Below are 12,602 nucleotides of genomic sequence, written 5' to 3' on the forward strand. Positions count from 1 at the left end.
CCAATTATCTATAATATTTTACTTACTTTTTTTTAATTTTGACGGAATCAATTTATAGTTAAATAATAAGTTTAACGTAATTTATAATTTAATAATATTATTTAATTAACTTGACATTGGCAAAAGCAATTAATTCTATATGCAACGCCATTTAATATTTTTTTTAAATCGGCAGTCACTTGTGGTAATATATCTATCCAGTTTTAATTTATTTATGTCTTACTTGGTAAATAAAAATTGTGGTAACCAACTAAAACTTTATTTAATAATTATAAAATATTGTTATTTTCGGGTTAATGAAATTCGTGTATATATTTTTGGTAAATGTCACTTGAGTTCACTACCTTTTGCGGGTATCACTACCTTTCTGATAGCGATTTATCGGTTGCATTTTAATCCATTTACTATTTTTCCCATTACTTTATTTTTAATTAAATTAATCTTTTGAATCCGTATTATATTTCATTCTGGATAAATACATATGCAAATAACATACATACATAAACACTCTCCTCATCATTCATTGTTCATTTTGCGTAATACCACTAGAAACTCTACTTCACGACATTTTACATACATACGGTGTTTTTAAAATGATGCGGAATGCATCGAAACACATGTCACAATAGATTATAAGAAATAGTGGTATTTACCAAGTTAAACTTAAATTTAAAATATATTGAAAGCTGATAAATGCTACAAATCTACAGTAAATCGGGATGAAATAGTGTTTCACGTTTAGTAATAATTTTTGCAACTTGGTTCATAAAATAAAATTGCTTTGCAAGAGGGGTCTGTCATGAAGTCTAGATGCTTCTGTATCAGATCCGGGAATGCGGTTGGGAGAGCTTTCAACGTATTAATATTATATATTATATATGAATATTCCACCACTGTACGGCGTGGGGCTGTATGCCTACACGAGCATACTTCAGGTACAGTCAACACTCCTTTGCCTATTTCGATCAGTTGAACACTCTGCTATAATCAGATGCGATACGTAAATTGAATAATGTACATGGTTTAATCTTCTTCAAACCCTTATGCGCACCCGATAGTACATAGGGTACTGCATCATATAAACACAGTGTTATCTTGATCGTTAACACATTAAGGAAGGGTGATCAGCCCTCCACTTCAGTTACTAGTCCAGGGTAATATGCTTCTTACCTTATGTTTTTCTCATTTAATTCTTTTAAATATGCTTCTTATGCCTATTTATTATACCTGTTTATTGTTTTAATATTTTGCCATGCATTAGTTTTGGGTTATTTAAAACAAATCTTTTTTGTAACTTTATTATTTGTGTTCCAATCTTGTTAACCGTTATGTTAATATATATGACTTATGTATGTAATATGTTTTGTAAAATAAATAAATAACCTCCATAACGGTAGCCAAGCGTGCTGACCATTACACTACGGAGGCGGACACCGCCTCCATAATGCGGAATCAATAAATAACACAATTTAAAGCTAAGGCCGATGATTAAAGAAAACACTTCGTTTTTACCACTTGAGTTTTATTATAGACTAAATGTTTCAGAAGTTAACTTCCATCATTCAGGTCTGTATAATAACTGTATTGTTATTATACAGACCTGAATGATGGAAGTTTAACTTCTGAAACATGTAGTCTATAATAAAACTCAAGTGGTAAAAAACGAAGTGTTTTCTTTAATCATTGTAACATGTCTTACCACAAAGTTAATGCCGAAACAATAAATAAAATAAAGCTAAGCCTATTTACCGGATTAAAATATCAGTTTACATTTTAAATCACTGTTTCTTTTTAATAAAATTTAAGTTTCGTGGAAAATCGTATTATAAATAAGTGTTTACAAAAATCTTGTGCTCCAATTCTGGGTACGATATTCGGTCGGTCTAAAAATACATTTCCCGGGCATTTTAAGTAGGGAGGTTTTCAAACAAATATAATGCCGGAATATAAAGAAATTATTAAGAGGGGAGGAAAATATGTACGTATTTATTTATTAAACTTCTTACACAGAATACACGTCAATACATTAGCGGGCTTTTTGCTGAGAAGCAATACCTTACAATCAAGAGTACTCGTATTTACATGAAGGTCTCTACTTAATAATAAAAAAAACTTACTCAATATATGATGCAGTGCCCTATGCACCATTGGTTGCAGATAAGGGTTTGAAGATTGATTCGGCATTAACTTTGTGGAATTAATGACTTGTATAATACCCCTTCTTGAGTTTTATTTCATTACACACGACGAGTTTCGAAAACTCAGATGTTTTCATCAACAGGTGATTATAAAAACTAAGGACCAAAAAAATCTGGTATATTTATATTTTATATATATATATATATATATATATATATATATATATATATATATATATATATATATATATATATATATATATATATATATATATATATATATATATATAACTCGAAGGGGGTTAAGATTTATATTTTATAAGTAGAAATGTCTAGTTAATAAATACAATTGTAATATTTTTTTAACAACATTTCACAAGTAAAAAAAAAAACACAAAAAAAATCCATTAATTGATTCGGCAGTCACTTTGTAGTAATATCTGTCCATCTTTAATAAAATTTTACTGGTAAATACCACTATTTCTTCAAATCTATTGGTGACACGTGTTTTGATGCATTCCCCATAATTTTGAAACACCTTTTATACTGTGTTTGAAAATTAATTTAAGAAATGGTAGTGTATTTACCAAGTAATGCTTAAATTAAAAATAAAAAATCAAATCAAATCAAATAAAGCTTTCTTCTTATATTGTTTTTATATCATTTATATATTGTTTTTCATCAATTTAAAACCTAATTTTTTTGTCTAATTTCAGAATGTGTTTTCCCGCGTTGCCCGCGTGTGCAAGAATGACCACGGAGGCCCTCATAGGTTCAGAAACCGGTGGACATCCTTCCTGAAGAGTAGACTCAACTGTTCCGTGGCCGGAGACTTCCCTTTTTACTTCAACGAAATACGTGAGTCTCAATTATACAACCATTTGCTCCAATTCTTAGCACATTGTTGGTGGGTGGTTTTTTATATTAATCATCACCACCTGAACATTTTTTATACATCATTTTGCCGCACATTCATATGAGAGAATGCGTTTTGACTTCATTCAGTCTACTTTCATATTTTTTTAAGCCAACTCCATACTTCACTTGGGGATGAGATTGGATTCCCATGATGCATGAATAAAGAAAAGGCGAAGAATGTTTACAAAGACAGAGTGATGTGGCGTTTTATTATCTCAGCCTACCCCAGCCGGAAGCGACGTGACTGCTACTTAATTTACTGAGTTAACATATATTGATAAAGATAATAATTTTAACGGGAGCTGGGTACTTGGGACCGAATCTGGACCGAAGCAAGCAATCTCTTTCTAGTGCATTCTATATTTACTGTTTGATTGTTGTAGAATCCATGGCTGATCTAATTGAGGGGACGTATGGCGGCACAGCAGCCCAGCTGGTATATGGCACATTCACCACTCCACCCAACAGCATATCGGGCAGCGCAGTGTGCGCCTTCAGTCTGCAAGACATTGCAGACACCTTCGAAGGCAACTTCAAAGAACAGATTGCTCTCAACTCTAACTGGCTCCCTGTCAACAGTGCAAAGGTAAGCACACCTTTCGGTGCAGTTATATACAAATTTCATATTCTTCTTCTCCGTCGTATCCCTTATTACTGAGGGTTGTGAACCTTGTGGAAGCAATGACTCTTCTCCAGTTATCCCTTGACTGCGCTGCACGTAGCGCTCCAACTACCGAGGTGCCTGCTGCTGCCTTCACTTGATCGGTCCATCGTGTGGCGGATCTTTTTCTCCTACCTTTTCTTATGACAGTAATAATGATTCCAGGTTCCTGAGCCTCGTCCAGGGTCATGCCACAACGATTCTGGAAGTCTTCCAGACCAAACGCTGAACTTCATCAAGACGCATTCTTTGATGGACGAATCAGTTCCAGCGTTCTTCGGGGAGCCTATCGTCATAAGAACAAGTTTTCAGTGAGTACTTTGCTGGAAGAGATATCCAAAATTGTAATTTTTTATAGCTATCTGATTTAAAATAAACTAAAATGGGGCAATAAAATATAAAATAAATTATCCACCTTTGTAATGTTAACTCGTTAGACCACCATTTTGATATTCGTGGCTTCAATTCCCACAGGGTTTAAAATAATTGCAATTGATTCTTCACTAAATATTTTATAGATATTTTCCTGTAAGTTTGATATCACCCAAAGCGCAAGAGTGATCATCTTGCCTTCACATCAATCAATATAACACTGCATCTATGTGATGTGCCCTTTGCATCATTGAGGATGGATAAGGGAAGATAAAATAAAATAACTAAGAAAAGTCCAACAGTTACTTCTATGTATATTCTCCAATATATTTAACATTCATTAATGCATACTATATCTAGGGATAATTGAAAACACAAAGATACGTTCATTAAGATGATAAAGACATTTGTAGAGAATGTATAATGAGAAAATGACTAAGAAAGTATATTTGTCTAATGCAGGCCTATTCGTCATTTTTTTTCCATTTTAAAAAAATTGATTGATTTGGAATAAGACTCAGAAATATTTATATTTTATCATAATTGTTTTTTCAGTTACCGTTTTACGCAAATCGCTGTTGATCCACAAGTAAAAACACCTGGAGGAAAAACATACGACGTTCTCTTCATTGGAACAGGTACTTATACTTACGGTTTATTTAAAAAAATGTTTTATGATTTAAAATCGTTAAAATCAATCTCTATATTAAATGATATTGTTATTCGGAATCCAACACTTAAAAACATGTAATTTAAAGGACGTATATGTAAAATAAATAACCACTTTATATTTGAGTTTAGGTTTTATAGGTTCTAAAACTGTTGAATAAGTAGAGAGTTTTTTATTGGTACCACCACATTTGTTCCATGCATCACTCTCAACTATCAACAAATCAGTGGTTTTTACAACACCGCTTCCGTCTGGATTTGCCCTTTCCGTGCCGCTGAAAAGACTAACCCCTGTCTAGTTTTCTACAGTCTTGTGCAGACAGTGATCTCCGGCATTCTGCATATACCTTCCTTCCCTTTTTATCAGTTCTTCTGTCACATTTATTATAAATCATTCCTATTACTTACTCATAACAACGCCTTCGACCCTATCAAAAGAGTTCAGAGAACAATAATAAAAGTAATTTTAAAAATAAAAAATACCTTTCCAACAAAATTATTATTTTCAATATTCAAAGTCCCAAAAGTAGAATTTTTTTCCAAAAAACTGCAATTTTTCAAACTGCGATAGGGTTGAAAATTACTTAAATATAAATCAAAGTTCATCTTTGAGATATAAACATGACTTTACAATACCAAAATGCAATAACAAACAATTCCAACAGAACTTTTAATATGTATTTGGGAACTAAGTACTTAAACAACCTTCCTACTGACATAAAAAAATTGAAGACATTAAAATGCTAATAAAACAAATTAAATGAATTTTATATATGTTTATATCTAAGAATGAAAAAAACATGAATAAAATATATTTACTTATTTTTTAATTATTTTTTTCAAATTGTATTACCAACAAACATAACTAAGTGTAAGAGCTCTCCAAGCACAAGATCTCAGTCTTTTTATTGGAGAGAACTGCGTTTTTAATTTAAGATTGTAAGAAGAAATGTTTAGAAAATGAATTATAATTAAAAAAAACTTTTGTAACCATATTTAATAAAAATAAAATAAATATTTGAAATGAATTTTTGCATATTGTATTAAAACATTATTTGTCTTCCTTATTACAGATAGTGGAAAGGTCATCAAGGCCATCAACGCCAACTCTGCAGACTCCGTTTACAACGTGCTGCCCGTTGTGATTGAGGAACTGCAGGTGTTTGGCGCCCAAGAGCCGGTCCGCGCCCTGAAGGTGGTGCGAGGAGTCGGCAATGGCGCCCCCTCGAGGCTCATCGCCATGTCTGACTCGCAGGTCCAGTCCCTCAGTCTGCACCGGTGCAACTCCGACAAGATCACATCTTGCAGGTATGTTGTATTTACAAGTACATAACATCATTTACTACAATATTGAAGAAATATCTGTAGTGAAACACTCTGTGGGACACAAGTCTGTGACATATAATATATTACAGACTTGCCCCTCTTCTATCATCACAGATATATTTGGGTAATTCCATACGAACTTGTATTTATCCTGCATTTTTATCACCATAATCATCATAGTATCCTTCAGGGTACTATGATATATTTTATTTGGCTGCCAAACCTCTACCTTATTCTTTATTTTAGCCAGAATACTCCACTTACTCAGATACTCCTAACCCCCTATTTTAGAGCAAATTCAAACACCGATTATTTATATTATGTGCATAGAGTTTTTTGTCATGTCAGTTCCCCTGACGTCGACTATCACTTAAGAGTAATTGTCTTTGTCTTGGGCAGCTCTAAGCACCGCCTCAACGGTCCTGATCCCCGTCCAATCTCAAATATTCTGGAGCCTGGATATCTGCCTTCTGCCCACACCTCGCGACCTACAATTTTACCTTTTATGATTGCGTGCAAATAGCTTGTACTTTTCTCTTCTAAGCACATGTCCCAGATAAAACGCTTTCTGGACTTTGATATCAGTCAGCAACTGTCTTTCTACTATCGCTCTTTGGAGTGCATTTATGTTGCTGACCATATTGGCCCATAGAATGCGTAGCTTTCTACAATGTAACCACCATACCACAAGATGTGCATGAGGATCACCTCATGCATCCACATGAATGTGGTATTCACTTCTTGTGAAGAAAATTTGCAAAGACGGTGTAGTTTGGCATATCGTTAGCAAGTTAGTTGTATATTTATCCTCCAAGTGACAACACCGTGTTCTTTTCAGAATAAACTTCAGTAAAGATAGAATTGAACCATTCAATTTGAAATTTGTTCCTCTTTTTGTTTCTTTAAATATCTCCCTTAAATAACAAATTGTTTTAATTTTCAGTGAATGTGTGGCTCTACAAGACCCGTACTGTGCTTGGGACAAGCTCTCCGGGCGCTGCCGAAGTGCCGGAGCACCGAGATGGCTGGAGGAGAACTTCTTTTATCAGAGCATTACCACTGGACAGCATGCGGCTTGCCCACAGAGTAAGTCATTTTTCAACTAACTCATTTTACTCGAACCGCACTCGTTTTCAAATCAGTCACAAAAAATCATCTCATTGCGATATATTATTTTTATCAAAGAAACAATATCAACAGATTCCCGGGAAATAATGTAAATCCAAAATCTTCAAATACCTCAGTATATCTCTCAGAAAATAGAAGCATTTACAAAAATAGTTTAATTTATTCCTTTTTCTAATTGTTATCTGCATTCAATGGTACATTCGGCACTGCTTTATTTCGACGTGTCTTGATCGTTATAAAATGGAAGCTATGATCACTAGTGATCACTCTACACTTTAGAAACCTGTCCAGGGTAATATTAAAGAAATAAAGTATGAAAGTAAATTAATGAACTGAAGTAAAAAGTAGATGACAATTAATGAATTTTAAAATAAATATCGTTATTTTCAATCAAGTTGTATAATATTTGTATTTTTGTAATAAATTATATGTAAAAGTTTATTTTATTTTATCATCTGCTTAATATCATCCAGTTATTGCTATCACAAATAACAAGTTATAAAGTGAACACTGATTTCACTATATTATAAAGTCAAGTTTATAACAGAGAATAATTTATTTTTATTATTTAAGTTTTGTACTGACAGTTCTTGGTGGTACTGCATTTTATATAATAAAACAATGTAGAGTTTTTCCTACCTGTGACCGGGTTTTGTTATTACTGATATTATCAGACTGGTCATACCAGACTGGTACCGAGATCACCAGTTCGATGATGTTGGTAACGACGAAACCCGGTCACCGGTGAAATAAAATAAAAGTGGAAAAAACCATGTAGTTTTTCTTTTATTATATGAGAATGATAACGTATGGATTTAAGGTAGATATATTTGCGAGATAATGTTTTTTTTAAGTATAATTAGTTCAAAGCCATTTCCAAATTCATTAAACATCAATACCGGTTTCCTGATAGCACACAATTAGTTTCTAAACATCAGTGTTATGTAGTTACTAGTACCTTCCGTTCCATCTCCCTGCACACCCATTGAAACTTCTCATTACGTTGATTTACAACACAGGCAAAATTCTTGGTAAAGATGCGGGCAACGTCGGAGGACTGAGCTCATCCCAGCCCAAGTACAACGAGGTGCCGCGGCCCAGCAAGGAACAGCCGCGAGGAGAAGTCATCAACATCATGCAAGAAAAGGACTTCCATAACACACACGCAGAAGGTAAGAATACCAGATGTTCCAAACCACATAACATTACGGTTGCGGGGCAGCTAAAATGGTCACAAAACACCGAAAATGTGCTTAATGATCACATTTAATACCACTTAATTCACACATTTCAAACAAGTTTTCCTCCATCTTTATATCAATAGAAATTACCAACCATATTTGCCTCATAAAATTATTTTGCTATTCTCTCTTCACACATTCGATTCACATGCCCAAACCATCTCTAAACACCTTTCTTAATTTTATAGTTAATGCTTATCTCAGCCTTACATTTTTTCCTTACATCACCACTCAAACATCTATCATACATGGTTTTGTCGCACTTAGACAACACATTTTTCTTTTGACTTTGCTTCACTTCCATACATTACATTTGGCACCTTCTTCCTACTTCTTCTTCTAACCCTTATCTACACCCGAATGGTGCAAAGGGCACTGCATCATATAAACGCAGTGTTATCTAGATCGTTAACACATGAAAGAAAGGTGATCAGCCCTCCGCTTCAGGTACCATACCCTGGGGTAATATTGAATAAATATTAGAGTGAAAAAATCACATATATTTATTTAACCTCCCCTGAGATTCAAACCCAGGACCTCTAGAGTGGTAGCCGAGCGCGCTGACCATTTCGCTACGGACGTGGACAATATTTGACACCAGGACTCCATTAATCAAATAGTTGATAATGACACATTGTTTTGTATGTTTATAACAATTCATTATTCTTGTTTCCCTCAGGCCCTGCAGTGCTCGCTGCCGACACGCTGTCCCCCGCCTACTCCGCAGAGACTCTCGGCCTGGCCGTGGCCGCCGGGGCTCTAGCCGCCGCAGTGGTCGGCTTCGTAGCCGGGTATTTCTGTGGCCGCAAATGCCACAAGGATGAAGATGACAATCTCCCCTATCCCGACACGGAGTATGAATACTTTGAACAAAGACAGAATATTAATAGGTACTGTTTTTACCATTTGGATCTGTATTTATACAGTTTATGTTAGGTCTCATTTCTAGTCATTAAATTCAGTCATTTAAACATAATTGACATATTGTTTGCGGGCGGTTTTTTCATCAAACCCGACCATAATTATACTCAAGACAGTCTGCCACTTGACCCTTCAAACTAATCACAAATAACCGCAAACCCAATCTGATCTGTACAATGTTTTTTGGGGTCTCTCGCGCTCTACCAAAAGTAAGCAAATATATCACTTATAAGCGTCTCCCGCTCTCTACCAACAGTATGTAAAAGACGCTCCTAAGCGCTTCCCGCAGACAATGTGTTAAACCACCCTCAAATATTTTAATATGGTTCATCTTTGTATCAATATTGAATCATACATGTCACACAGCAATTTTAAATAAGCTCTGCACAATAATTCAAATAAATTTATATTGGAAAAATTAAAACCATTTTATGCCACTATTTTATAATGACAATGATATTTACAAACCCATGTGTCAGAAAACTTTGCGGTGTATTGTATCACCATAGACAAAATGTTAGTAGATCAGTTAGCTTTATCAAAATTTAAAATATAAAACAGCAAAAAAATTAAAAACTATTCCAAATTTAAATCATTTCATGTCAATCTCACTGAATACATTTTTAAACTGCAGGTAATCACTGTTTTTTATTTTTCGTGATCCATTACAGGCAGTAAAGACATATTTTTTTAGGTTAAACCTTGTAATAATTTATCCTCTTTCGATATACATATAATATAATATCTATAAGAGGATATTTATCTCTTTAGATATATAACTACCATAGAGATGGATTGACAGCTGGGAATCGACATCACAGGAGGCTAATCCCTCTTAATAACAGGCCACAAGGCCTACACCAAGAATAAGCAGACCAAGAAGAATATTTAGGATAAATATCTCTTCATAACTTCTTCAATAGTTTAGATTTCACCAGGTAGCCACTGGCTCCCGGCCAGACAACCAAAGAGATGGATTGACAGCCAGGAATCAATGTCACAGGAGGTTCTAATTCCTCTTAAAAACTGGCCACAAGGCCTACACCAAGAAGAAGCAGTATAGGAAGAATATTTAGGAGAAACATCTCTTCATAACTCCATCAATAGTTCAAATTTCATCAGGTAGCCACCGACTAATGTTGTGATCTCTTTTTGATCAGAATCCAAGCTGAACCGAAATTGCTGTCCCAAGTGGAGGAGGTGACGTACGCAGAGCCGGTGCTGGCGCCCCCATCGGCACCGCCCAAGGGCCCGCACTCGCCGCGCAGCACTCTGCGCGGGGGCAAGGCGCCACCCCCGGGGCCCTACGGAGGGGCGCACCCGCACGCCGAGACCCTGTTCCAGTTCCAGCAGGACGCAGCCCCCGGAGGCTACCGGCCCGGAAGGGACAACTTCGGGACACTCCGCTCCCATCAGGTAGCTATATAACACTTTTACAATCCCTATTATACATTCAGGAATGAGGACATGAGGAGAAGAACCCAACAGCCTTTCATACTGGAAGTCCTGAAGAGAAGACGATGGACACGGTTGGAACATGTCCTTAGAATGCCACCTGAGAACTTAACCCCTCATGTCTCTTCATCCAATCCCGAGGAAGACCGCTGAAGACCATGCTGACGAACGAAGGATAGAGACGGAAGGAGTCTGACAATGAAAGAAGCAAGCCAATCATCTCAATTGAAATTGTATTATTTGAGAGCAATAACATTACAAGGTGTTATGTTATTGCTCTCAAATAATACAATTTCAAGATTCATGTACGATAAGATTAATATTAATATTAAATTCTGATGTTCCTCAATTTTGGATAGATCTATCCCATTTTTTTATTTCACATTTAACATACTCGGTACCTAATAATGTTGAGATGTCGAAACACGTGATTTTTTAAATAATTATCGGTTAGCAAATATCAAATTTTAAAATAGGTTAAGATTGTGTTTTATGTTTTGTGTCAATAACTGCACTTTGGTATATAAAAAACTATACGCTTAATTTGGAGAAAATAATAATCTGGAAAAACGTGTGTATAAAAATTTAAAAATAAATATATTACGTACAATGTTTTGCCGGGAAAAGTTTTTATAGAGAGCTTATAAATCTTTTATACTTTATACACTTTTTGAGACATCAATTAACAATATTTTTCCCTTCTAGTCGGCCAGTGTTTTGCAAACGTTTTCTATTCAACGTTCACCTACTATATTAAGAAATTTCAGAGGTGCATATTTACTTCTAATGCATACACGTTTACTTTTTACTATTTAATGCGAAAAGTGAGCCTACTTGGTTAAGTATTGCTTATAATTTGCTCCGAATGTTGATTCGGAGCAATTGTGTTATTTTCACAAAACTAGACTTTTTTCCCCGGCACTTTGCGGAACAATGCTGTAGGCGATAATTTTATGACTTTGATTATCATTGACGATTATTACTACTGATCATGGCGCAAAACATACTAACAGAATGTTGGGGATATTGTCGGCTTTCCAGGGGGACGGGTACCGGCGCGGGAACGACGGCTTCTCCACGACCCGCAGTGTGAAGAAAGTCTACCTCTGAGAAACAAGTGGGGCCGAGGGGAGGGGGGAGCCTAACAACCACCGCGCCCAGCACCGCTCCACCACTCAGCACCACCACACCCTGGGTGAGTATAGCCCGACCTCACCTAACCTAACCTAACTTTTCTGAATTTGGGCTTCAGCCACAATGGGCTACGTAATCTTACCTATTGGGCTACCTACCTAACTTAACTTACCTAACTTAACTGAATTTGGAATTTAGCCACAATGGGTTTTTTCTCCGCCTCCGTAGTGTAATGGTCAGCACTCTCGGCTACTCGGAGGTCCCGGGTTCGATTCCCAAGGGGGGTTAAATAAATATAAGTAATATTTATTCAATATTACCCTGGACTGGTACCTGAAGCGGAGGGCTGATCACCTTTCCTTCATATGTAAACGATCAAGATAACACTGCGTTGATATGACGCAGTGCCCTATGCACCATTGGGGTGCGGATAAAGGTTTTATTTTATATATATTTATATGGGTTATCTGACCTAACCTTCTGGGCTACCTAACCCAACCTAACTTTACTGGATTTAGGCTTCAACCACAATGAACTATCCCTAGAATACTAAACTATCTTAACTATGTTAACCCTTTAATACTGAAGTATCATAAAAATTACGACGGCAAAATGCCAATCTTTGGGAGAAAAAAAATT

The 12,602-nt window shown here is 35.6% G+C and overlaps 1 protein-coding gene across 3 annotated transcripts in view; it reads left to right on the forward strand.

The window, feature by feature from the left end:
* Sema1a (semaphorin 1a) overlaps positions 1 to 12,602 on the forward strand; it is a 615,492-nt gene that overhangs the window by 600,232 nt on the left and 2,658 nt on the right. Inside the window, exons 7-16 of one of the 3 annotated variants that reach the window (XM_088261512.1) lie at positions 2,855 to 2,996; positions 3,440 to 3,642; positions 3,883 to 4,028; positions 4,645 to 4,727; positions 5,832 to 6,066; positions 7,028 to 7,170; positions 8,232 to 8,384; positions 9,133 to 9,343; positions 10,535 to 10,790; positions 11,871 to 12,024. In XM_088261512.1, the coding sequence (XP_088117638.1) occupies positions 2,855 to 2,996; positions 3,440 to 3,642; positions 3,883 to 4,028; positions 4,645 to 4,727; positions 5,832 to 6,066; positions 7,028 to 7,170; positions 8,232 to 8,384; positions 9,133 to 9,343; positions 10,535 to 10,790; positions 11,871 to 11,939 (1,641 nt within the window). In that variant the 3' untranslated portion in view covers positions 11,940 to 12,024. Of the gene's footprint in view, positions 1 to 2,854; positions 2,997 to 3,439; positions 3,643 to 3,882; positions 4,029 to 4,644; positions 4,728 to 5,831; positions 6,067 to 7,027; positions 7,171 to 8,231; positions 8,385 to 9,132; positions 9,344 to 10,534; positions 10,791 to 11,857; positions 12,025 to 12,602 lie in introns of all 3 variants that reach the window. The other 2 variants (XM_088261511.1, XM_088261513.1) reach the window with 2 other exon arrangements.

This window comes from Brachycentrus maculatus, unplaced genomic scaffold (genome assembly GCF_059751285.1).
Source record: "Brachycentrus maculatus isolate JH-2025_06_01 unplaced genomic scaffold, ASM5975128v1 h1tg000157l, whole genome shotgun sequence".
Classification (NCBI taxonomy): Eukaryota; Metazoa; Arthropoda; class Insecta; order Trichoptera; family Brachycentridae; genus Brachycentrus; species Brachycentrus maculatus.